The sequence below is a fragment of the Monodelphis domestica genome, chromosome 5 (assembly GCF_027887165.1).
Source record: "Monodelphis domestica isolate mMonDom1 chromosome 5, mMonDom1.pri, whole genome shotgun sequence".
NCBI lineage: Eukaryota > Metazoa > Chordata > Mammalia > Didelphimorphia > Didelphidae > Monodelphis > Monodelphis domestica.
The window spans coordinates 207122568-207150460 of NC_077231.1; the positions used below are offsets into that span (position 1 = coordinate 207122568).

A 27893-nucleotide genomic window follows, 5' to 3' on the forward strand; every position below is an offset into this window, starting at 1 on the left:
CTGAGCAAGTCATTTAACCTTTGCCTCAGTTTCTTTAATCATAAAATGGAATAATAATAATATTACCTACCATCCAAGGCTGTAATGAGATATTTACAAAGCTTTTCACAAACCTCAAAGCACTATAAAAATGCTAATTGTCATTATTATTTTCTGATAAAATGGATGGTGGATGTTATGAAAGAAGGATGCTGGGATTCTATGAAACAGATTTATTATTCTACAAAAAATGCATCCTACCTCTCTTAAAACATGAGGGCTTCAAAAGAAAGGTGGCAATATTCAACTGGGAGGAGAAGTGACGTTATGAATCAGTTCTTGAATTTCTGGGTAGGACCCAACCAAGGCCAGGATATCCCTCCAGGTCTCTGACTTCCTAATGGATACAGTCGCCATTCTAAAGTATAGAACTGCCTGCAGCACCCCAGAACGTGAAACAGAGGAGAGTGCAAATGGTCTCTGACCTTAGTTTGGGGTTAAATGCCCCTTCCTAGTTCTGACCTAATGCCTTGAGTGCAGGACTGGGCCATGCTCTTACAGCCCCTCTGTAAGAGAGCTGGCCACTCTGGATTTGACCCACATCCTCACGGAAGCGATTGTGGATCCTTGTTCTTCAGGCTGACCTGCCCCATCCGAGTTCCTATGGAGGCATGTCACGAATTTTAATTGTTTTAGTCATCTTACTTTCCCAAATTCTGTCACTCCAGACCAACTTAGCCTTGACATTTTTATTTTATGGCCAGAATCTTCCTTGTGCACAAGCAGTTTAGGGACTTCAGACGAACATCAAATGTCTTTAATAGCTCCTACGTGGTGCTTTCTAAGGGCTTGTTGATGGGCTGATTGGCAGCTTTCCTTCGGTGTTTGATTTTCTGTCACAATGAGTCAGTTGGCCTGTCATAGAAGAAGGAATGATCTTATTTTGCCTTTCCAAAATTGTCAGCTTTCTCTGTGCTTTCTCTTTATTATCTCTGTTCTCCTGGAAGAACTCAACTTTATGGGTCCTGGAGGAAAGGTTCGGCATGTTTCCCAGATCTCTGGTGGCACATGTCCTTCCCTAGGACCATCAATGATCTGACCTCCAATGGGCAGATGACCTCTTTCCTTTTGGGTTTGCATAATTCACCATTGGCTTATGTGCCTCCTTTTAGGAATGACAATCCCTCTTTGTGGGAGGTTTTTAAATGTCTTTCCTTCATTATTGCTCCCTCAAACCACTTCTCTCTTTTGCACTTCTTTTGCCCCAACAAGTGTTCCATCAGACCCTGCTGCCTTCTACTTTGGCCTTAAAGTCCAATTCTTGCAAAAGTGAACTCTGTCAATCTATATGGACCTTAAGATGAAGTTGGGAAGAATAGGCATTCTCAGAAAAATCAGCGTATGCTTCTTACTTATCTGTTTGTTCACTTGGATGCCATTGAAGGTCTTTCCATTCCTTGTACTCATTGAGACTTAAGATCTCATTCCCTCTGCCACTCAAGGCCATTGTCACCCCATCCTAACAGCCTAGGAAATGGGGGAAAAGGTGGATCCATTCTTTTTTTTTTCTTCCCAAAGGGATAGTTTCCTTGCCAATAGCTTCCAAATATTTGCCTGTTTTCTTTATTGCTACCTGGAAAATACTCCAACTTCTCTCTCGATAATGAACAGCCTACGTCTACATACAATTTTTACAGCCATCTTTATGACTTGACTTTTGACCCAAACCTTCTCTATAAAAAGAGCCATGGCCCTGTCTATAGACCATAGTGTTTTTAAAACATACCATAACACATCAGAACAAGGCTTATAAAGTCTTGCATGATTATTCATTTGCAGTAATATTTTTTGAAGTTACCATTTATTTACTATTCACAGTAATTATGTTTTACAGCAAGGTGATAAAACACAGTCAATAGAATCATAACATAATAGAATTTTAGAGTTAGAAGTGATCTTGGGGGCAGCTAGGTAGTAGAGTAGATAGGGAGCCAGGTCTGGAGTCAGGAAGACCTTAGTTCAAATCTGGACTCAGACATTTCCTAGCTGGGCAAAGCACTTAATTCTAATTGCCCAGTCCTTGCTGCTCTTCAGGCTTAGAACTAGGTCAGAAGATAAGGGTTTAAAAAAATGATCTTAGTGTTCATTCATTGACTTTTCATTACAGATGAAGAAACTAAGGCTGAGAACTGAAATGATTTGCCTGAGATCACATAGATAATTAGTAGCAAAAGGTGGGTCAGAACCCAGATCTTTCCTTCTCACATCGAGAAGGGGTCAGGCCAGTGAGAGCACATCATTGGAGTCAGAAAGGTGGAATTTGGATCTTGGCTCCACCACTTGCCCATTTTGTACATTTGGGTCTCAGTTTCCTGATATATAAAACAAACCTAAGATAAAGCTAAAAAGCTCTTCCAGATCCAAACTTGTGATCCTGTGATATGAAGTACCTTGACAATAATGGACTGCACAGAATGTTGCCCAAAGTCTATAGCTGAACCCTAAGAAACAAGGAAAGGATCTTCAAGTTGGTGAATTTCTGTAGAGGGAGAGAAAGCATGGGGGGGGGGGGTTGAGGGGACAAGGGGAAGTCTAGCCAAGTAGTCTATTAATTGACATATCCCTTACATCTTTAGATAAAGACTCCATTCTAATGGCTTTGAGGCTTTCCCCAGAAGTTGACATTTCCCTTCCCTTAGTGTGTCCTGACCAGAAACTGCTGACCTTCTTAGAATTTTGATTCAGAATTCTAGATACCCTAGTAATAAAGCAGTAATTTTCAGACACTACAGTCTCTACTAACAAGCCCCTCAGGGTACATGGCTCCTCTTTTTTTTTTTTAATATAATCAAAAACTCTCTACTCAAATTGACTTGTGTGGAATGTTTCCAGAAATGAGAGACAACAGTCTTTTTTTTTTCTGTTCAGGCTCAGGAAGCTTGAATATTATTGTTCTTACTCTACAGGAGACTGCAATACAAAAATATGGATGGGACAGCAAAGTGACTCAGTGAATAGAGAGCCAAACCTAGAAACGGGAAGTCCTGGGTTCAAGTTTGACCTCAGATACTTCCTAGATCCTGAGCAATTCGCTTGACCCCAATTGCCTAGCCCTTACCATTCTTCCAACTTAGAACCAATACTTAGTTTTAATTCTAAAATGGAAGTCAAGGGTTTAAAATTTTTTTTTTTATAAAAAAGGGGTGGAGAGGTTTAACCGTTTTCCTATAGATTGGCCAAATGGAAATCCAAGTGATACTTCTTTCTATCTTGGTGAGATATGCAGAGAAACATAACATATATGCAAGCATTCTTCCTATTTGGGAAATTAAGAAATATTTTAGGTTTTGGCTTTTTTGCTGCTGGGCAGAAATTTTGTTTGTCTCAATAGTGTCATGATGTAGTTTTTCTTTCCTGCAGCATCGAAGAGCTCCTGTCATATTTGAAAGAGTGCCTATGGGGAAAATAATAATAAAAAAAAAGGAAAGGCATTTATGGGCTGTGGGAATGCCTTACTGACCATAGGTAAAAGAAAATTTTAGCAATATTAATTACAGGCAATAGAACTAGGAATCTCTTCGTGTTCAGATGCTAAAACAACATGCATGAAGAATTGAAGACTTGTTGAATAAGCAGCCTTTTTATTATATGTGAAATTTTGTATAAGAAACATTCTTCTAGTAACATAACATTTGTCTTGTCTCCTCAGAGGTTAAAAAAGAAGTTAAAAGATGTGGCTAGGAGACTCTGCACCTTGTCAAAATTATACAACCTTTGATTTTGATTTTTAAAATGCTCTCAGTGACAACATAACTCTCTCCATTTCTCTCTATCTCTCTCAACCATAAGTAATTCTAATAGAATATAATGGCTCAAGAACCCTCACTTTTTATTTGTACTACTTCCCTGTCTGTTCACTTTACTTGATTTCTGACTGATGATAAATATAAGCAAAGTGTAGAATATCAGAACCATAATTGGTTGTTTGTTACCCAAAGAAGTGAATAACCAATGTATTTCTTGGTGAGAGTTCCCCTTTTGTAGAGGCTAATGCATCTTTTCCAATCCTGCAGAGCTTGAATAATGAACTGAATAATCTTTGTAGCATGCTAAATTGGAAAGACTCCAGTGACTTCTTCAATGTTTTTTTGTTTCTGTTATTTAGTTTTGTGTTAATATTGTGTTTCTGTGATTAAACAGATTGCAGAGTTGAGTGAAATAAAACACATTGAAAATCTGCCACTTCTACGGGTACTAAATCTTTTAAAAAATCCTCTTCAGGTAAGACGCAACAGATACTGGAAAGAAATGAAATGGACTTTAATAGAATCAGGTGTCTAAAGAGAACTTTTGGTAAAGAATATAAAGAAACATAAATGTGTCCATCTTTATCACCTTCTCTTGGGCATATTTAGGAAGATTAAGTGAAAAATTGCCTTTAAATTGCTTGCTATTGAAATCAAAAGCACTCTCTCCACTAGATTATCAAGTCTAGATGATCTCAGGTATCCTAAATCTTACTGACTAACAAGCTTAAGGTCATGCTAATTTCACTGAAAGCTGAGCTGGGTACTGAATATTGACTTGACTGCTATGTGGTCATTTGTCGCTTACCCTGAGTAGCATTAAAGATTTACTACAGTAGCTATTGGTATTGCGATTAATATTTCTTTGGCTTGACCAAGACATCCATGGTTTAGAAAGAAAATATTGTATAATAACAAGAAGAAGAACCTACAAGAATAGACCACTGTGCTGATTTTCTGGGGGAAAGCAGTTTACTTGCCATGAAATTAGTATAAGATAAAGAATGTATTTCCACTTATTCTCCCATCTTCTTTCTCAATCACTTATGTTTTGCCCACTTGCTCTCCTCACTTCTGTGAATCCACTTAATCCCACATCTTCTGCTCTCCTACCTAGCTATAAAATCTCACTTACTCTTTACCAATGGTTTTTAAAAGGTACATGTTTTGCCTAAAAGTATCTTAACAAACAAACAACACAACTTTAAATTGTGACTGTAGGCACAAAAACTCCTATGTGAGAATAATTTCAACTCCTCTACTTTCCCTCTGGGAAAGATAGTAATAGTATTTGAGGTTTAAGTCTTATTACCAGTCTGTCCACATACCCATAAATCTTAATGGGTAGCTGGATGGGGCATGAATAGAGTACCCAGCTGTGAGATTTAAAATGGTTGAGGTCTTAAACTGTAGTGATTAAAATAGTGGAAGATATAAATTGTGATAGATATGAGAGGGTGAGTAAATTTGACCGCAGAAATATGTTTCACTACAGTGTCTTGGGTTTTAAAATCAAATATAAGGTGGTCGCCAGGGAAATATTCCCAATTATTCAAATACCCAAGTCAATTGGGTTTTATAGAGATTTTAATTAACAATACAATGAGTAATCAAAGAAAGAGAGAGAGAGTAAGAAAGGAATAAGTATGAAGGGCCTCAAGCCAATATGGCCTAGACCTGAGTCTTAAAAGAGAAATCAGTCAGTTTTTTAACACTCACCACAAGGTCTGACTAAACAAGGATACTAGTGACACCAAGCCAGCGTCCTTCCTCAAAGAGTCTTCCAGCCAGAGATTGTTTCAAAGGGCCTCTCTCTCAAGAGCCTCTAGAGCTCCTACCCCAGAGGGACAGAGCCCCTCAGAGGAGCTCCTTGAGGAGCTCTCCTCCAGAATGAGAATCAGAAATCGAGATATATCTGAATGAGATCCAAGCTCTTATTTTTAAGGGCAAAATTTCCTCTGTCACCTCCCCTAAGGCCTTATATCTACCAATCACTGTAGATGTTTCTAAAGGACCGCCCATTTTGAATTCACAGCTGAGTAGTTTTAATCTCTTTAGTAAGTCAGAAAAAATGCTGCTGTGTCAACAAATTTCATTAAGAAAAAATCTCTGAATAAGTTATCACCCTTTTAGGTTTAAGTAGTTTACAAGTTGCCCCACCTTTATAGGTACTTAGTATCCCATTGTATCAATTCTAAAACAGTCATGACTCAAAGAACTTCCTGTCCCTTCCATAAGCATGGATCAAAGCACTTTCATTGTTCTGAAGGAGTTTTCTGTCCTAAAGCAGACTTAAGTAGGGTGGAGTAGGGATATTCCCAAGGCAAGGAGTTTTCACACTTAAGTAGAATTCTTACTATCTGCTAGGGAATTTTTTTAAGTAGAAGATTCCCCAATGGGGAAATTTCCAACATTCATAAGTCTGAGAAATTTTAAGGTTTACATAGCCTAAAGTCTGGAAGACCCATCCCTGAGTTCAAGTCCAGTCTTGGACTTATTGACAATGTGACTCTGGCAAATCACTTAACCTGACTGATCTCCGTTTCCTTATCTGTAAAAAGAGCTAGAGAAGGAAATGGCAAACTACTTCGGTTATCTTTGCCAAGAAAACTCCAAATGTAGTTATGAATAATCAACTTAAGTGACTGAACAGCAATAAATAAAATTTTTAAACCCTTACCTTTTGTATAAGAATAAGTTTTAAGACAGAAGAGCAGCAGGGAATAGGCAATTGAGATTAAATGTTTTGCCCAGGGCCACACAGCTAGGAAGTGTCTGAGGTCAGACTTGAACCCAGGTCCTCCTGACTCAGGGTCTGGCACTCTATCCACTGAGCTACCTAGCTGCCACTAACAAATAATTCTAAACATACATCCCCATTGATAGCCATTTGCACAAACATACACACACACACACACAGAGTTACTCTCTTTATTAAGTTACCTCCACACATTAACATTCTGTAATGATTATTTTCACGTGTTTATTCAAATACTCATTTGCCCAAGCAGATTAATTTTTCCAGTGATCATTCTTTGTAAAGCAATAGATGCTCCTTCACAAGCCTATGTCTATCAATAGAGTATAGCTGAGAGAGTAGAAATGGTGTTTGATTCAGTCATGTAGAAAACAGTGGAGTCCTAGGCAGGGGAAAGTGGATAGATAGCATCAATGAGTGAGTTTGGGTTGGAATGAGTTGGAGGAAAGGTTGAAGGGTCAGCAAAGTCAGCAGAGAATTCTGGGATTTGTTGATTCGAGAAAATAACACAACTCTCCCTGATCTTAACAGGATAAATCTGACTATTGGCTCTTTGTTCTTTATACATTACCTCGACTAACAGAACTAGATAGGAAGAAGATTAACGTGGAAGAAAAGGTACTGTCCTTAAAATCTCATATAATTCACAGTTACAGAATTTGAGAATCAGAAGGGAGCTCAGCAGCCAAAGGACACCAGTTCATGCATGAAAAGAGTCCTGACTATAATATGCCAACCGGGAGTTGTTCAGCCTATGCCTGAAGACTTCCTAGAAGGGAGAACCCACTGCTTTTCATAGCAACCCATTCCTTTTCAGACAGCTTTAATTCTTAGGAAATTTTCCCCAATATGAAACCTAAACTGACCCTTTTTTATATCTTCTACTCATTGTTCCTGATTCTACCTTCTAGGGCAAATGTGTTATCTGTGCTCACCCCAGTCCCATTTACCCTACTTTCATATTTGAAGTAGCTGTCATAACCTTCCCAAGTCTTCTTTTTCCAGGATAACTATGTCTAGTTTCTTCAAATGATCCCCAAATACCATGAATTTGAGGTCTTTTTACATTCATGATTCTCTTTCTTTAGAGACTACTCCAGCTTTTCAATGTCTTTCTTAAACTGTGATGTCCAAAACCAAATATCACACTCCTGAGAGCAGGGTTATATATAGAGAATATGGCTACCCTATTCCTTAAAGCTGTGTCCTTCTTAATGCAGTTCAAAGATTGCATTTTGTGGGGCTACCACATTACATTGCTGGTCCACAGAAACTTAAAACTTTGCAAAAAACAACCAGATTTCCCCCTAGAATAACTCTTGTCTATCAATTTCTCTCACATTTGTAAAGTTGATTTCTTTTGGACCTAAGTGCAAGAATTTACATTTATTCCAATTGTATTTCATCTTAATAGATCCATCCTAATGATCTAGCCTATCAGAATCCTTTGAGATTCTGTCATTCCCTGTGTTAGCAATTCCTCCTGATTTTATATCATTTGTATATTTAATATGTATACCATTTTAGGTCTTTATCTGAGTCTGATAAAAATGTTAGTATAAGATTAAATATAAATTTCAGGATTTGCCCCCCCCCCCTTCTGGCTTTTTATCTTCTCAATATTTTATTTTGGTTCTCTATTTCTTTGTGGCCATCTCCTGGTCTCCATTTCAACTTCATCTTCCTCCTCTTCTCCTTTAAATGTCTAGGTTTCCCTCAAGGTTCTAATCTTAACTTTCTTCTTCTCTCTATATTCACTCAGTGAATTAATTTATTTTCCTGGTTTTGATTTTCTCTATATTTTTTACTCCCAAAGCAATCTCTTTCTACAAAGCTCTGGTGCCACATATTTAACTGCCATCCAAATATCCTTTTAAACCCTCCAATTCAACATATTCAAAATTGAACATTTTTCCCCTCAAAAACTGTCCAAACTCTCAGCCTCTCTTTTTGGCACTACCATTCTCTCAGTCACAGGACTAAAGACTTTGACTCATCTTTGACTTTTCCATCCAGTCCAAATCCAACAAAGATTTAAGATTTTCCTAATCTATGCAAGGTACTATGCTAGACACTGAGGAGGTAAAGACAAAATGAAAATCATCCCTTGCCTTAAAATTTTTATTCTTTTCAATTGATACATTATTCAAATGGATGTTTATCCATGATAATTTGAGAGATAGAAATCACTAACAGCTAGGAAGATAAGATGAAGTTGGTGCTTGAGATGAACCTGGAAGAAAGAGATGGAATTGAGGAGAGAAAGAAGTTCAGGTACAAGAACATAGAGAGAGAAGCAAAAATCTTGCATTTGGAGAGCAACGAGTCCATCTTGTCTGGAACACAGAATGTGTAAAGGAATGCAATATGAAATGATCAGCAAGCATCTATTAAGTACCTAGAATGCATCAGACATGCTGATATACCTGGGATACATATACAAAGAATGAAACCATTTCTGCCTTCAAGGAGCTTAAAAGCTTTGGAAGAATAGAAAAGTGGTAGAGCCAGATCATAAAGGACTTTAAAATGTGTCTTCAAATTGAGGAACTTTAATTCTATCTGAGAGGGATACACAATCCAAACAAATTAAGCAGAAAATCTTTGCTTTCTTGGCTCTTAGAGCTGAAGCCAGACAATTATGATATTGATAGAGGTTTAAAATTTTAAAAATAGAAAGTTATAAAGCAACTGAACAAAATTAAATTGTGTTCCCTTTACCATCTATTACTTTAATGTTTCACTACCAAGAATGACCGAAAGCCATGGAATCAAAGGGTTCTAAAGTAGTAACTAGAATCTAGTGATCTTAGAACACTTTATGCCTTAGCTTTGAATCATTCTTTACCTGTGAAACATTGTTCCTGGTTAGTCCCTGTAGTACCATTCCTCTATTTCTGCTCTAGGGGATATTGAGTGTTGAGGGAGAAAGTGACAAATTCCAGTGTTTTCACCTAATGTTTTACCTATATTTTTGACCCACACTCTCAACTGGGTTTTTGTTATATTCCATTCATCCAATTATCTTTTATTCTTCATATCTATTATCCCAAATTTTTCCTCATCTCTTTTTAGATCCCCTCCCTCCCAAATTATATTATTTATCTTATTTCAGGGAATGCTAAGGCCATTTGATACAAGCTCCCTACCTCTGTTATTATCTTTCTTCCATTCTTCAGAACTCTCTAACATCACTACTGTCTTCTGGTCATAGAAAAAGAAGTATATCCTCTCTATATTATGGCAAATATCTTTAACTGTTCTCCTTATCTTATTCCCCCTTGCCTCTTCCATTACCTTTCTCCAGGACCAGATAGGTCTTCAGCAAAAGCTTCCCTTTCTTATTATTCTTCATTTTTCCCCTTCCCAGTTGCTTACAATTCCCAGTCCTAAAAAAGCCTTTCCTTGACTCTGGTAAATGTAATCCATCCATTTACCATCCTATCTCTCCATTACCAATCTCCTAGAAAGTTTATCTGCACTCAGTATTTCCATTCCATCATTTCCTTTTCCTCTTCTCTCCTTTTGTAATATGGCATCCACTGACATCATTCTACTGATCATCTCTAGCATAAATTAGTGATCTCCTACTTGTCAAATCCAGTTCCCTTTTATAAAGCTCTCATCTTCTTTGTTTTCTACAGCTTCATCACTGTTGGCCACCCATTTGCACTTAATGCTCTTCTCCTTTGACAGATACTAAGCTCTCCTGCTTCTCTTCCTGTTTCTGTAAATGCTCCTTCTGTAAGGGTCTGTCCATGGCTCCCTTCTTGCTCTAAAAGGCCATTATCCTCTCTTCCCTATGACCTCAGTAAAAGCAATTTCCAGATCTAATTTCCTGCCCTAGACCTCTCTTCTACACTCCATACCCCCCTCTCGAACTGTTCTGTAGGACCCCACTTCCTAGGTGTTCCAGTGAAATCTCACATTGAGTGTGTCCTAAATTGTGCTTATTGTCATACCACAGGATTACTTTTCATTCTTTCTTTTCCCTTGCTTGCCTCTCATATGAGATCATTTATTAATTCCTGGCCATCCCACTTATGCATCCTATCCCCTTCTTTGTTTTCACTGCCATCTCTAGTATAGGCTTTCATTGAAAACTGCTTAGACTCAGAACAAATCTCAACAGCTCTTCCCACCTCTGGTGTCTTCCCCTCCAGTGTTTTTACCAGAACAAGTCATGCCATTTTCAGTGGTTCCTACTGAGCAAGAAATAGCCTTTTCTGTTGGGGATGTAATGCCCTGCACAATCTTCTCTACCTTTCCAAAGATATTTGGAATTTCCTATTTTGTATTATTTCCTCTCTCAAACCTATTGTACTACTCTTTCCTCTCTGAACAGACACTAGGAACTCCATGCTTTTGGAATGGTTTTTCCAGTGGTATCCCTCCCCATCTATTAAAGTCCAGTCCTCCATGATGTTTTCTTTGGCTTTTATATTTCATGACCTAACATACTAGGTACTTCATAATTTCCTGTTGAATTGAATTAGCCTCCCTTGATGATAAATTTCCCTCTTGGACTTTGCATAGCATTTTGTTTTTTAAAATGTTAATACTTAAATAAAATATTAAGTGTTTATAGCTATTTGTTTTGGTTTGTTTTATCTTCTTAATACATTATAGAATATGTTTCACTGTTTAAGCTAAGATTTGTAGCTTTCCCACTAGTATTAAATGAACTGCAAAGTCCCTCCCAACTCCAATACTCTTGATTATTTTAAAGGATTATTTTGAAAAATTTAAAATAATACTTTGCACATTGATGCATATGAAGGAATTTAATGGGAATATTAGCAAAATCCTATATTACTCTTTTTTTTTTAACTTTCATGTTCCATCTTAGAAGTAATATAATGCATAGGAAGTAGCTGAGGTCAGATTTGAACTTGGGACCTTTCATGTTCAGACCTGGCTCTCAATCCACTGAGTCACCTAGCTGTCTCCCAATTCTATACTTCTATACTAAAGATGGACTAGAAAAATAGGCTAAATTGATTTTTAGAACTATGAATTTAATCTGTTCCCTCCTTTCATGATAAAGATTAGATTTTTAAAAATCTATTACATATAATCATGGCTTTAGAGTTTTGTTGCATCACTCTCTCTCCAACCACAAATTGTAAATTAGTAAATAAAGAATAACTCCATTTCCACTGATTATTTTCTCTTCACTTATCTCAGGAGTTTATTTATTTGTTCTCAGTAGGTGAATCAGATGAGCAATCTTGAATAATCTAATCATAAGAATTGGCACTTTTAATTATGAAACCCCTTTCTCCTTGTTAGACAAAGACTTGATATAGTGATCTTCCCCCCACCCCTTGTATTTTGACTTCTTGTACTGGAAATAGGTTGAAGCAGAGAATAAGTATGCACCTCCCCCTGAAGTAGTCGCCGCTCAAGACCATCTGAAGAACATTGTATACAGCATGATGCAGCCTCAGAGAATCTTTGATAGGTAGGTGCAGTGAGCCCCAGGCTACATTTGGGACCCTAGTGGTATTCAAGCTCAGCAAAGCCCACCTACCCCCCCCCCCCCAGATAGTTCTTGACACTGTCTTGCCTTAGATTTAACCTAAAAGAAAACTTGGTTCAATTGAAAAATGAATTTGGTCTGCTACTTCTAAGCTTTGGGACGGGTTTGCAGTTGTTTCTCAGCTTTTTAAACAGCATATTTGGGCAAATGGCCACTTGTGCAGGATACAGCAATTCTGTTAATAGCTAAAGGACTTAAAATACATATATACTTGTCAAGGGGCAGCTAGGTGGCTCAGTCAATAGAGAGCCAGGCCCAGAGACATGATGTCTTATTTTCAAATCTGGCCTCAGACACTTCCTAGCTGGGTGACCTTGGACAAGTCAGCCTCAATTTGCCTAGCCCTTACTGTTCTTCTGCCTTGAAACCAATGCACCATATTGATTCTAAAATGGAAGGTAGAGGTTTTAAAAAAATTTGTAAAAGGGACGCTAGATGGCACAGCAGATAGAGAGCCATGCCTAGAGATAGGATGTCTTGTCTTCAAATCTGACCTCAGACACTTCCTAGCTGAACGAACCTGGAGAAGTCAATAAGCCCCAGTACTTACTGCTCTTCTGCCTTGGAATGGATACTTAATATTGATTCTAAGATGAAGATAAGAGTTAAAAAATACTTACAAACCTTCTGAAAGTAAACTAAAATGTCTGATTTTCATACAAAATTGACTCCAATTTGCATTTATTTTTCAATCTTGGGAACCTAGGAAGAGTAAAATGTTTTAGTTTTTCAACAAATGCCAACATTTTTTGCATCCTTTGAAATCCAGGCATTGAGTATTATAAAATGTGTTCATTGTATTCCTTTTTGTAAATTTATTTTATTATTTATTTGAGTTTTTCTGGAAATGTACACTTGATTTAACAGAAGAACATTAATAGTTTCATTGGGTCCCCCCCCCCTTTCAAACCCTTATCTTTTGTCTTAGGACTGAAATTAATATTTGTTCCAAGGCAGAAGATCAATAAGGGCTACCCAATGGGGATTAAATAATTTGCCCAGGGTCATTAGCTAGGAAGTGTCTGAGGTCAGATAGATCTTCCTGATTCCAAGCCTGGCTCTCTATTCATTGAGCCACTGAGATGCCACCCATCCCCATTTCCCCCCATAGAGGTATGCTTGTTGCTTCACACTTCTGGGTTCTTTTTATTGTTGTTTAGTCAATTAATCATGTCCAACTCTTTGTGACCTCAATTGGGGTTTTCTTGGCAAAGATGCTGGAGTGGTTTGCCATTTCCTTTATCGTCTCATTTTACAGATTAGAAAACTGACACAAGTAGGGTTAAATGACTTGCCCAGGATCACACAGTCAGTACTGTAATATTTATAGGGATTCCGGAGGATTTGAAGAGAGGATGGGGGTAACAAAGGTTTTGTAACAGGTAATGGAGGGGTTGAAGGGAGAGAGGAAATATGGCTATCTTTAAAAATTGGGGTTCCCGAGAAATGGGCTACCTATGATAGCCCAAGGGATGTCTTCTCTATTGATTGATATTGAAGATACCCCAGAGCAGGTAAGCACAGACTACCCTCCCCCGCAGGGACAAGCCTTTCCCCTAAGGTAAGACTAAGATAACCTAGCCGGGGTCCAATAAGGACTGTTTATGGTTGAATGGCTGTCCTTGGGTTCAGCTCCCTTTATATTCCCCTGAAATGACAGTCCTCTTCTCTGACTGTGGTTATTGAAATAAAGATGAATTTAATAACAAGTTTGGATTGGGGAGGTATCAGGGAAGAAGGAATTGGGATTTCCCTAGACTGGGTTTGAGTCTCTCTCTGCTTTTGAGTTGAGGCCAGGCCTCACAGGCTGGTGGAGGGTTTCTTTTATTCCTGTCTGTGCTATATCTATGCTAGTTTTCTTAAGTTCAAAGTCTTAGCAGTAGACAGCAAGAAGAAAAGGTTCTGATCTTCAGAGCTGGTTGGGCCTGTCTCTTCGAGCTAACACCCTACACGCCCTCCTTATAGTTCAAACTGCTCCCCTTCAATCCTTTTGTTTGATGACATGATCACAGGAATCCAGGTAGAGCACGCAGTAGGAAAAAGTCCAGGAATAGAGGCACTTCTATCCAAAGACAGGGAGAGAGACTCCTTCCAGTCCAAGGGCCAGGAAAGAGAGTCCCGAGACCAACTGTCACTCTCCAAGTACCCCTCCCCCCCACCAACTGTCATTCTTCTCAATATCTTCTCTCTAACATTCCAACTGCTATTTGTTCCACCCGAGTGGCAGAAAGTCCAAAACTTGCTTCAGTTTCCTTTCCACAGCCCAGATTTTTATCTCAGATCGTCCTAACTCCAGGGCTGCCACTCTACCTACTTTATCACTCAACTGCCCATGCTTCTGGGTAAATTCACATAAAAATATATATAAAACAAAATTTACTACAGCAGTTGAAGAATCAAGTAGTTGATCATTTCTGATCTGTCCCTGTACAACATCTGATGTTATTTTGTATCAGAAACAGCTCCTTTGCTTTCAGGGTTTCTGATTCTGGCATGGGTGGAAAATAGAAACATCTCCAAATGGTCCCCAGTACTTAAAGAGGAAAATTCAGCCAGTCTTTGAATTCTGACTGTTCATGCCATTAATGGCTTCTCTTTTGTTTCTGTCCCTTTGAATATTCCCTGTCCTGAGCAAAAGTCATGTTCATTTCTATCTTCCAGTATAAGTCTATCTTTCAAGCAAGCCTTTTAATTTTCTTCAGAGCTGATATATTTTCAAATAGGTGAACATATGGTTTAGTACTTAGGGTAACAACCAATTTTATTAATTGCGTTTCTCCAAGTATGCCAGTGTTTAATTAGGAAAGCACATACTGTATCCACTAATGAAATACATCTAATTCTTTTTTATTCTCTGATTGATGAATTTAATGTTTATATATGAAAATTTTCAGGTCATTTATCATGTTAGATCAAAGTTGGTAATCAATTTTAATTTATTAAACTTTACTTTCATACCAGCAAAATGCCAATAAAATGCCTGGTAGGTCATTACTGGAAAGAAAAGACACAGATCATTGGGGGATCCAGTAGGGTGGAGTGGATAGAACTGGCCTTGGAGCCAGAACTACCTGAATTCAAGTTCACATATGGTGCCTATGACTTGGGGCAAGCTAGGGAACCTCTCAGGGCTCTTGGCAACTCCAAGATCATATGTTAGATGGGCAGCTATGGGGCTCAGTGAATAGAAAGTCAGGCCTGGAGGTAGGAGGTCCTGGGTTCAAATGTGATTTCAGATACTTCCTAGCTGTGTGACCCTGAGTCCTTAACCCCAATTGCCTAGTCCTTACTGCCCTACTGCCTTGGAACCTTTACTCAGTATCAATTCTAAGGCAGAAAATAAGGGCTAAAAAAAAAAGGTTATATGGTACAGAGGAGGTCCTGACTTGTGTTGTTGCAAGGACTTTTCTTACCTGGGAGTTCACTAAACCTATGAAATCACAGTTTCAGCCTCTAAATATAACACTAAGGTCCCCAAGTAAGTTTAAAATCCATCATTTCTTTTTTGTTTTAAACACATTTTGGGGGTTTTTCACTTTATTAATATTTCTGAGATGAATATTATGTCATCATTTAGTTTTCTGAAAAGTTCATTGTAGTTAACACATGTGACATTTGTAAAAAATAATCATTAAGGAGGCAGCTGTTAGCCCAGTGGATGGAGTGCTGGGCCTGGGATCAGGAAGACCAGAGTTCACATTTGGCCTCAGATACTTAACTAGTTGTGTGAACCTAGGCAAGTCACTTAACCTAAATTCCCTTTATTTTAAAAGGGGATAATAATATTCTCTACCTTGTAAGCTTGTTTTGAAGATCAAATGAGATATTTGTAAAAAGTACTCAGCACAGTGCCTGGCACAGAGTAGGTATTTGGTTGTTTTGTTGGTTTTTTTTTTTTTTAAACCCTTACCTTCTTAGGATCAATTCTCAGTGTCTGTTCTAAGGCAGAGGAGCTATAAGGGCTAGGCAATGAGGGCTAAGTGACTTGTTCAGGGTCACACAGCTAGGAAGTGTCTGAGGTCAAATTTGAACCCAGGGCCTCCCATTTCCAGGTCTGGCTCTCTAGGCACGGTTTCTTAAATGCTTCTTCTCTCCCCTTCCCTATTTTAATAGATTCCGGCAGCCAACACTATAAAAGTAGTGAATACTGCTTCTTTCTCTATCATATAATTGAGCCTAAATGTGTTTGGTTTTGTGTTATTGTAGCACCTTGCCTAGCCTTGACGCTCCTTATCCCATGTTGGTATTAGTTGGTCCACAAGCCGGAGGGAAACGGGAACTTGCTCACCGCCTCTGCCGCCAGTTCTCTACTTTCTTCAGATACGGGTAAGTTTCTTCCTTGGCTCATGAGCCTGGGAAGGCTCAACAAATAGCAAGCCCGTCTCTTATTTTAAGGCAACCAAAACATTTTACAGATATAGTCTAGTTTAACGCTGTTGGTATGGGAAGACATCTTCAGAAGCGGGCTTTATAGAAGCTGGTCGCTAAATATGAATCGTGGTGGTGATGATGGCAGACACTGCAGCCTTGGTCCTCTCGGGTAAATGGTTGATCTGACGGAGGTCTGGCCATTTGTCCCGGAAATGTCCCGGAATGGCTGGTCCCTATCGCTGCGCTTGCACCATTCCCTACAGAAACCGAGAGAACCGCCCAACCAGCCCCAAGAAGCCAGGTATTTCCGCACCGCCGTCCCATTAGCAACCGAAATCCCGGTTGCTCAGTGCCATCCTGCAGCTGTTAAAGTAGCAGCAGGCAGATGAGCCTCTTTGCCGAGTTTTCTTTACACAACAGCATTTCTTGGCAGTAACTTTTCAGCTGTGTGACTTAATTCGGAGCCAGCCCAGAATAATTCTCCGGAGCCTAAAAAGTCTTTTCTTTTTAATGCAATATGATGGTGTTGGAAAGCAGTCGCTTTCTGTCGCAACACAGCGTGTCAGGATTAATCACAATGTTGTGATGTTCAGTTTGCTACTCTGGATAAACTCGCACTAGTGACAGCCCCCTACTAGACTTTGCTCTTAGCCTCCACCGACGGCACTTCCCTTCTAGTTCTTGAGCTTTCCTCTGAGGAGCGTGTATCACAGAGAAGGAAAAAGAAAGGACGGTGGCCTCTTTTCTCACTCAAGTCAGTGTTGTGATTTTTGGAAGCTGAGGCTTTGCCAGACGACAGAACAAAATCAAAGCTGAGAAATTTTACGGAAAGCCAGAGCCAGCCTGAATGTCCTCCAAGTGGCGACATCCTCTCTTCAAACGCTAGGAGAGTAAGACTTTAAATTGGAATTGTGGTTGCTGTTCCTTTGAAATGTTCCCTTTATTAGCATGTACGGGAAAGCGATTGCTTTCAGACTAGCAGTCTATAGGAACGAATTGGGAATGTGACCAAAAAAAGAGAGAGGCAAAAAAAAGCAAGCGGTTTTCTAATACAATTTTTCAGACTTTTCCCTTAAACTAACCGCATCCAGACAATACAGATAGTTTTTTCAATGGGCCCATTTCTGTAGACTTCTAAAATTATATTCCTCATCTGGCCTCAGACACTTCCCAGCTATGTGACCCTGGGCAAGTCACGGAACCCCAACTGCCCAGACTTTACCACTCTTCTGCCTTAAAACCAAAACTTAGTATAGATCAGGGTTTCCCCCGTGCGAGTGCCCAGAGGGCATATTCGAGCTGTCGGTGAGCCCCTGGATTGCCAGAGGGAGAGTTGAGGGAGAAAATGCTTGCTTTGGGCTGCTGAACTGAGGGGGTGGGGCATGGAAAAATAAATGTCCTCAGGCTCTGGGAAGAGGGGGACCGGAGCTGCTCCCTGAGTGCCTACTGTGCACACAGTAACATAGCTTTGCCAATGAGAGTATAGATTCTTAGACAGAAGGTAAGGGTATAATCCTCATTTAACTTCAAGAAACAAATATTTTCATGTAGTCTGATGAAGAAAATATTCCTGATACCCATAAGTAAGTAATAAATTAACTAACTTATTCCAATCAATTATATTACCACGTGAGACTAAAGCTTCAAAAGTGTCACTGTGAACTTACTGAGATCCCAACAACTGGATGGCTTAGTGGATAGAGAGCTGGGCTCAGAGATGGGAGGTCACACTTCCTAGGTCCATGACCCTGGGCAAGTCACTTAACCCCCATTTCCTAGTCCTTACTGCTCTTCTGCCTTAGAACCAATACACAGTATTGATTCTAAGATGGAAGGTAAGGCTTTAAAAAAAATTTTTTTTAATTTACTTACTGACTAATATCACAGATGAGCAATTTGTTAATTTATACCTGACAGCATGGCAAGGTAGCCTTAAAGTAAGGATAACTTGAGTTCAAATCCTTTCTGACACACTTATTAGTTTTATGACCTGGGTAAGGCACATAACCTCATTCAATCTTGGTTTCTTCACCTGAGAAATGAGGATAAATAGGTTGTTGGGAGGATGCACTGAGAGTGCTTCCTAATCCTTAAACGGATTTATAAATACTAGCTGTTCACATTTGCTTTTCAACATAAATGAAATCTCAGTTTAATTTTGTATAACCCTTTAATGGAGTTTACCATTTTTAGAATGCTTACCTTTTTATCTCAATGGCAAAGCATTAATTTTAGCAGCCTGCTATCTTGGTTGGTTTGTCTATGATGACATTCCCCAGCAACAGAATTCTTTACTTCCATTTTTACTTTACTGGAGAATTTTTACCCTCATATGTAAAATCCTTATACCACCCCACTTATATTTTGTTCTAGTTCCTCTTGTGGCAGTCACTGAAAATATTTAAAGTAATCACTTCCAAAATATGTAGCCAAGGAACAAAAGCCTCCAATGTGTTAGTATCCTTTAGATATTACAAAATATTCCCTCTTGCCATTGGATAAGACTAGTGCTCTAGCCATCAGAATTTAAAGTTTGTCTTCATTTCTCTATTTGCCAATGAAACTGATAGTACTTGACCCATTTTATAGGAATTTACTATGACTTAACTAACCAGTGATTAAGAAAAAAATGGGAAAAAATAATGTCAGGTATATTGTTTTTTTTTCCCCTAGGAGAAAATATGTGTATTAAAACTTATTTTTTTTTAAAAAGCCCACATAAATGTTTCATGTCACTAGTTGAAGTTTTGGCATCATTCCTTTTTAAAAAGTTCAATTTTTTTTTTACAATACCTTTATTTTTTGAGATGTTTACATTTAGGTTTATCCAGAGGCAGCTAGGTGGTATAATGGATAGAGAGTGCTGGACCTAGAGTCAGTAAGACCTGAGTTCAAATCCAGCCTCAAACACTTACTAGCTATGCGACCTAAACAAGCCATTTTATCTCTGACTGCCTCCATTTCCTCATTTATAAAATAAAAATGATAACAATAGCACTTTCCTCCCAGGGTTGTTGTGGAAATCAAATGAGATATTTGTGAAGCACTTTATGCAGTGCTTGACACTCAGTAGGCACCCAACCAATGCTTGTTTCCTTCCTATTTAGGACAGCATATTCTATAGTGACTATGACTACAAAAGACAATGGGGCCATAGTTTCAGATATTTATCAGTGGGATTGGATCCTTTTTTTATGAACCCAGAATAGAGTTCATAAGGTGTGATTCCAGTAAATCCAGGTGCTTTCAGCCACCATAGTGCTAATGAGACTATTGTTTTCTTTGCCTGGGCAGAAGCGATAAATCATAATAAAATCAATAAACATTTCCCAGATACCTTCTTAGCTGTGCAAGACACTGCTAATTCAAATTATGTTTTCTCTGTAAGGAATTCTATAAAATTTCCTGCCCAATCAGTTCTTCCAGCAGTATGGAAAAGTCACAGCAGAAGGGGTCAACATGGTGATTCATTCATTCAGGTGCCCCCATTGACCTGGGAAAGGATTATTACCTGGTACAATGCCTGCCACATAGCACTGTAGATGATTAATAAATTCCTATTGATTGATAGACTGAGTTCCTTTTACCAAGGTCCATTGTGTCTTCACATAGAAAAACTAATTTCAAAATATTGTGACAACCCTTAAGTAGAGTTTCTTTGCTGTCCTGGTTGTATAATCTAAATGTAATATTAAATATTAAAATAAATATTAAATATTAAAAACTACTTTTATAATCTCTTGATCATCTGTACTAATGGAGGGGAACAACATTATTAATAATGAAAAATATTTGGATTTGGAATGTATTTTGTAAGTTGTTTTTCCATCAAAAGATTTACCTGTGAAGTCTTTTTTTTTACATAATGTTATCAAAATTATCTGGAGATCCCCAGAGCACACAGCCAGCAAAGAGTCAGTATAATACAAGGCAAAGACCTTCAGTTGAATCACAAAACCTGAATTCTAGGCCTGGGTTTGACACTGACTAGCTATGGGACAAGTTATATTTTAAGTTTTATCATAGACAAAATAGGAATAATATGTGCCTTATCTACTTGAGAAGTTTGGAGTGAAGATTAAACAAGATATTGTAATTGAAATGCTTTGGAAAAAAGCATCAATTACTTTTATTGCTGTTAATGCTGGTATCGGGGGTGTCATTTATGAAAGAGGAGAAGGAAAAGGGATATCAGAGTCCAAGGATGAATGAGAGAGGTGGGAGAAGTACCATGAGAGTACCATTTCAAAGCTACCAAAGGAGGAGAGAATATTGAGAAAGAAGAGGAGTATGGAGTTTTTTGTCAATTGTGGCAAGCATTGCAGAAAAATGAAATGAGATAAAGGAGTGAAAAAAAGCCTTGTAGTTTGTGAGAAGGATATCATTAGGATTGGAGGAAAAATTTGGTTGAGTAGTTGGAACTGGAAGGCAGATTGTGAAGGGTTTTTAGAAATAAGTGAGTAGTGAGAAAATAGAAGCTGTAGATGTAAATCACACCTTCTGGAAATTTGGCATTAAAATGCATTTAGAATGAGTATAAGCTAATGGGGAGTAGCAAGGTCAAGGGTAAGTTTTTGTAGAAAGGGGAGATGCCTTTTATCTTCCAGTCTAACATGAGAGCGTTTGACTAAATGACCTCTCTGGATCCTTTCAGCTCAAAAAAATCTCATGATCTTAAGAAATTAAGAACTAAACATGGTCCCAGAGAACTGGGATCCAAAAAATATCAACTATCTGAGAAATGTACAGAATATAAATGTTACAACCTCCTTAGGTAGGTAAGATCTGTTATTCCAATTTTATGATATAGCTTGCCCAAGATTCCAAGATCTTTCAGCACGGGCTGGGCATGTCATGAATGTCTAGAGAAGATTCATATTTAGGGTGGTGATTGGACAAAATAATGCCTAAAGTCCCTTTGTGATAAAGGTCTCTCACCTCTTGTGATTTTATGATTCTATAGTGTTGGCTCATGAAAATAACAAGGCCCATCAATTTACTGAATCCATAATGAGTAATCAGGTTACAGAGAATCACAAAAAGTAGAAATCTTAAACATTAAAAAATGCAAATTTTGATGTCCTCAAAAAATGCTTTGAACCAATCCTTTTTTATCACATTTTAATTTATTGAAAACAGATTGAATTATTTATATTATATCTTTCAGTTCCTGTCATACCACAAGACTTCCCTACTTTGGAGAAGGGGACCGAGTAGATTATAATTTTATTTCTGAGGAGGTTTTTGCCGAAATGCTGAACATGGTAAGAATTGTGAATATTCCAGGAGTGATGCCTTCTTGTTCACATTACTGTTTGGCAATGATGAATATACTAGTATTTGAATGTTTCTCAAGTTTTAGAAATATTGATTCTTAACATATTAAAAACACTATTGCTATAGTTCCTATTCCACTCATTTACCTGCTATTAGTAAGGCTTTATCTCTTCAGTGTAGACAATTCTACCAGACATAATTTAACACTTGTAGATTAACTCATGCATATAGCTTTGGTTATGTGGTCAGAGAAGAGATCTTTGCATTCTGTATGAATAGTTCCTTCTAAATCTTATAGCTTTTAGGCAGAAGTCAGTCTACTTTATCTATATTCATAATTTCATACTTCTGGAGATGCTGGTCTTCCCCCTTTACTCCCCTCATAATATTTTGTTTTTTCCCAATCATAATAAAAACACATTTTCACATTTGTTTTCTAAAGTTTTGAGTTCTAAATTCTTTCCTTTTCTCCCTTCCCTTCCCCCTCCTTGAGATGGTAAGCAATTTAATATATATTATGCATGTGCCACTATGCAAAACATATTTTCATATTAGTCATGTTGTAGAAGAAGACAAATCCAAAAGAAAACACCCCAAAGAAAATAAAGTAAAAAATAGTATGATGCGAGTCTTAATAAGAGAGTCTAACCATTGTGGAATTTATCTATGGGGACTGATGCCCTTAGATAGCCACATTTAACATGTCTTTTATTCCTTGTGTGACCTAAATTCCCAGCCAGGTAAAAGTATTGCCTCATAAAACTGCCTCAGGTGGAACCAATGTAATGTCATCCACATGAGATTTCATATCTATTTCCACAATTCTATCATTCTAACCATCAGTAATTACATGCATTATGCTTATCTGTGAGAGCACAACTTTGGATCCATATGCAGAATGAGTCCCGAGAGACCTTGTACTCTTTTTTTTGGTAACTTAAAACTTTATTATTACATATTCATGCAATACTGCTTTATCAAAACCATAAAGAACTTTCTTGCAATTAATTACTATATGTTTGCTACAAAGACATATTTACATAAATGTGGATTGCTACAAATATATATTTCTCATATAAATATATCTAAATATAATATAAATAAATATATCTAAATATAGAGTATATACATCTCTATTTGCAAATTCATATTCCTGCAAAATAATTGTGCACTCTTGAAATTATCCTAAGGGCAAAATTAAAGGAATCCTGTGTGGATTTGGGAAGGTGACTATGAGACCAAAGGGAACCATTCCTCACCCTGCCCTACTGCCCACTTTAAAAAATATCCTCCATGTTTTCTATCAAACAAAATTCCCAAGTTACAGCTGGAGTATGCAGCCATGAGAAACATAGCCATATTCCTTACAACTTTGAAGCCACTAGATCAATTGTTATTATGGAGATAATTTTGCCTAATCCATCCACTAGACAAAGATAAGGAAGCATGTGCTCATTCATATTCTTTGCCAATCTCATGGAGCTGTCCCATACAGATTCCAAAAAAAAGGTTCTCTAGATCTGTGATTAAGTTCTTCAAATCAGCAGATGATATAGTAATAATTACATCGAATTCTAGAACACACTACAGGTTTTCTTCAGTTAAATTAATATTCATTCAGAAAAGTTCAACTTAGCTACTTACAGTGTAAAAAACAAAGTGGATTAAAAATCATATTACCTAGCTGCTTTTGATATACTTGATAGATATCTCAATGAGTTAGTAAACCCACACAAATATGAATATGCATATACTTGTTATTGTTTCCAAGACACTTTCTTGCTTCAGCTCTTTGTGACTCCATTTGGGGTTTTCTTGGCAAAGATAAGTGGAGTGGTTTGCCATTTCTTTCTCCAATTCATTTTACATTTGAGGAAACTAAGGCAAACAGAGTGAAGTGATTTACCCAGGGTCACAATGCTAATAAGTATTTGAGGACAGATTTGAAATCATGAAGATGAGTCTTCCTGATTCTGAGTCCAGTGCTCTAGTCCCTGTGCCACTTAGATGTCCTTTGTCTATGCAGGTGTGTATGTGTATGTGCATAGGTATATGTACATACAGGGCAACCCAAAAGTCTTAGTGTAGTTGTAAGCTTTAATTGCATATAAATATATATATTTTATGCATACACGCATACATATACGCAGGCATTCCTCCCACATTGCAAGTTTCCCTATCAAGGATTCAATATATCATGAGTCAGCCAGAAGAAATTAAAAGTGAATTTTGGGGGAGTTTTGTAGAAGCCACAGTCGACATACAAAAGCCAGCAGATCACACACTCACATGTGCTGAAAATAAGCAGCGAGCCAGTCACAGAACTGATGAGTAAGAATGATGAGATAGGACTAGAGATCATATGAAGGAAATTGTGCAGAGCTTTCAATTATTTCAAACTGCTTGCTTCTACACTTAAACAGCAGTATTCTTCCAGTGATGTTGTGAATAATGAAACATTGTACTCTTGGAAGAATCAAAATGGCAAGCGATAGAAAGGACTATGCTATACAGTGTAGATAAGCATAGGCCGTAGGATATTACAAGCAATAATTTGTGTGTAAGAAGGGACTCAAAAGACATCACTGAGGACCAGAAAAAGAAGCGGGCCAATCCTATGGTCAGAATGAGAGTCAATGACGAGGTAGCCCGAGTCCCATCCTGCTATCTTTAAAAGGAAAAGAACTCGACAAAGATCTCCAGTTCAGCGGGAGAATCTTCTGTGGCAGATTTCTGAAAAGCTGCCGTGGTGGCAATGGTCAGCACTGATGGGGAAAGCATCCATTCCAAGGTAGTGAATACCCAAGTGTTCTTGAAGATTGAAGCTTAGCCTTCAAAACTTTCATTCCATAGGTTTGGCATGGAAAGAGATGTAGCTAGACAGCAATCCACATGAAAAACACCTCGAGGTTTCAGTGGAGCCTCAGCTCAGTGTGACTCCTCTGTGTGACATCACAGCTAAAATGCTTATTAATGTAACTTTGCTCTAGAGAATCCCTCGCGTCTACTCCCTCACATGCAGTAAAGGCAAAGCAAACTCTGTTGTCTTTACCAGTATAATTTCATGATGTCATTAACACATTATGACTAAACCGTACTATAATAGCAAGATGTTCTTTTTTTATGGTCTAGAAGCTGGTATAAAAGATTATTATCAGAGTAATGTGTGATTGAAAAGAGAAAATGGGCTGGTCACTGGGAAAGGGTAAAAACTTATGCACTGGTTTGGCACCCTCACAACCTCAAAAGAAAGTGAGTTGGGACCCTGTGATAAAATGCTGAGAGTGCACCAACAAGAGTTAGACAGGTTGGGCAAGGATGGGTGGGTCGAAGCTTGCATCTATGGAAGAAATAATCTCATGTATGATAACAGATCAGTTCTGTTATCATTGTAATCAGTCCTGGGTACCATACTCATACACATTCTAGTGAATTCAAAGAAGGATGACTAAGATACTAAAGGTTCTTAAAGCTGGGAGAGAGGAGGATTAATGGAAAAAAACTATGACTATTTTCCTGAAGAGGGAAAAACGAGAGATATAAATGCTGTCTTTAAATATTTGAAGGACTTATTTATGGAAAATGATTTAAATTTGTTTTGCTTGACCTCCAAAATCAGAAGTGAGACCAGTGGATGAAGTTACAGAGAAATCTATTCTAGCTTACTATAAAAAAACAACCCAACTAATTAACAGTGAGAGAGGCACTCCTCATCACTTATTGGGAATGCTGGATTTATGCATTATGCATTAAAAAGATATCCAAGATTACTATGATTCAGTGATATGGAATTTTAAAGCCCTATTGTTTACTAGCACAACAGAATTGCTCATTTCAAAACTGTTTATGGGATCTGATATCAGAAATTAGATGTGTCAGGGCACAGTGCATACATTAAAATTGCCCAACTTGATTCATTTTTTGAATTTCAGGGAAAATTTATTTTGACCTATAAATATAACAAGCATAATTACGGACTAACTAGGGATACGGTAGAAGGTATTGCAAGAGAAGGCCTGGCAAGTTGTATTCATATGGATATAGAGGTGAGTACTTCTCTTTATTTTTTTCATTCAATAAAACAACAAATATTTGTTGGACCACCTTGATGAGGCCATCGTGGAAGCTACGAGGAAGTATAATCTCTGCTCTCAAAGAGTATATATTCTACTGGAAAAACAATATGCAGATATGATAACAATTGAACAATACCAGAGTTGTCTTTCCCCAATTTGAATGTTTCCCTGACAGCTTTCTTATGTCTACATATTTTTTGTTTGTTTGTTTGTTTCACTTTGTTTGGAGAAACTAGGTGATGCAATGGATAGTGTACTGGGCCTGGAGCCAGGAACATCATCTTCCTGAGTTCAAATCTGGCCTCAAAAACTGTGACCCTGGGCAAGTAACTTAATCCTGTTTACCTCAGGAGAAGGAAGTGGTAAATCCCTCCAGTATCATTGCCAAGAAAATATACCACATGGGATCACAAAGAATCAGATACAATTGAAAATAGCTAAACAACATTCCTATTCCCCTATGTCAAATAAAGGCATAGCCTACATGACATTTTCTTGACCAATAGAATTTCACAATAATGTTCTTAGTATGACCAAGTTCCATTTTACCATTCAGACACCTCACTGCAATGCCATTTGGCTTATGGACTTCTAATCCATTTCCGAAGCCATAATTCAAGTTTGAGCCCCAGTAATTTTAATTTCCAGTAGAATTATCTGTTCTCTGTTTTGTCTAAGTTCATATTTTAATGGAATCTACAAACATAGAGAGGGTTGACCTAACTTTGTGTACAAGGACTCTATAATAGATAATTTTACAAACTGCTTCTGCTATAAATCTTCAAGGAACTTTAAAAATTTTTTTTGTTTTATGTTTTCCCTAAATATTAAAAATCATTTTTGGACATGGCTTCAAACTAAGCAGAGAAAATTTTATAACTTGAAGAAACTTTTGAATTCATCTAGACTAGAGGTAGACTAGTTTTGTCAATAGTAGACCCCATGAACAAAAATCCATAATTGTATGGGCCAAGTGAATTTTGAAAATTGAACAATGGAAGCACTAAAATATTTTAGTCAACTTTAATCAAACAAATATGTGGCTTTATAAATTCATTAAATAATTTTGATCAAGTCAGTGAAATTACTGTTAACAGACTGAGTCATTCCTACAGTTTGATATATTTTTATTTCTATTGACAAGAACAAATATTAAGATATATTAACAAGAAGGAAAAAAAACACAATATAACAAAATAGTGATAGTACATGTAATCACAACCTTCTACCATTTGCAAATTATTTAAAACAAACACCAAAAAAGTGTATATAATACTTTTAACAAAGATAATTAGATTACTCCCGTTTGTTTTTATGATCCCTTATGAAATTCTTTCCTATATTTTTATCTGGATTTTGTTTTGGTTATTATTGACTTTATTTGCATAATTGTAGTCAATGTGTATTTTTTTCCTTTGGCTGTACTTTCTTCACCCTGTATCATTTTGTAAATTTATAACAGCATAGATTTATAGGTGGAAATGATCTTAGAAGCCACTGAGTTGAATCCTCTCATTTTGCAGCTAAGAAAACTGAGTCAGCCCAGAGACGTTACATAACTTGCCTAAGTTCAAATACCTATTACCTGGAATGGGATATGAACATAGATCTTCCAGAATTCATGTACAGTGTCTTATTTTTTATAATCTTCATAACAATTTTAAATGAGGTAATAAAAATAAAATACATTCATACATCATCATTTGTTCAGTCACTCTCCCACTGTTGTACACATAGCTTATTATAAGATTTTTTCTTATCACAAATAATGATCTTAGGAATATTTTTGTTTAGATTTTTTCCTCTATTCATAATCATGATAATTCAATGAGAATGACTGAATTTTTCAGTTCAATATATATATTGGCTATTAGACTTTCAGAGATGCTTATTATGAGTTTTCTCCCTTTCTGTCACAAAAGTTTTTTATTTTTATATAGTCAAATTTATTTCTCAGGACCCTTATCTCTTCTAACAAATCATGGATGGCTAAGAATTTTTCACCAAACCCCAGTTGAGAAATACATGACTTTTCATTATTCACTTATTTTTTACAATTATACATATACATAAAATCCATTCTG

At 37.4% G+C, this 27893-nt stretch overlaps 1 protein-coding gene across 5 annotated transcripts in view; it reads left to right on the forward strand.

The window, feature by feature from the left end:
- LRGUK (leucine rich repeats and guanylate kinase domain containing) overlaps positions 1 to 27893 on the forward strand; it is a 143410-nt gene that overhangs the window by 32915 nt on the left and 82602 nt on the right. For all 5 annotated transcript variants that reach the window (XM_056799715.1, XM_056799712.1, XM_056799714.1 and 2 more), the window contains 6 exons: positions 4180 to 4260; positions 7075 to 7161; positions 11901 to 12007; positions 16292 to 16411; positions 21624 to 21720; positions 25666 to 25779. In XM_056799715.1, coding sequence (XP_056655693.1) covers positions 4180 to 4260; positions 7075 to 7161; positions 11901 to 12007; positions 16292 to 16411; positions 21624 to 21720; positions 25666 to 25779 — 606 coding nt within the window. The remainder of the gene's footprint in view (positions 1 to 4179; positions 4261 to 7074; positions 7162 to 11900; positions 12008 to 16291; positions 16412 to 21623; positions 21721 to 25665; positions 25780 to 27893) is intronic.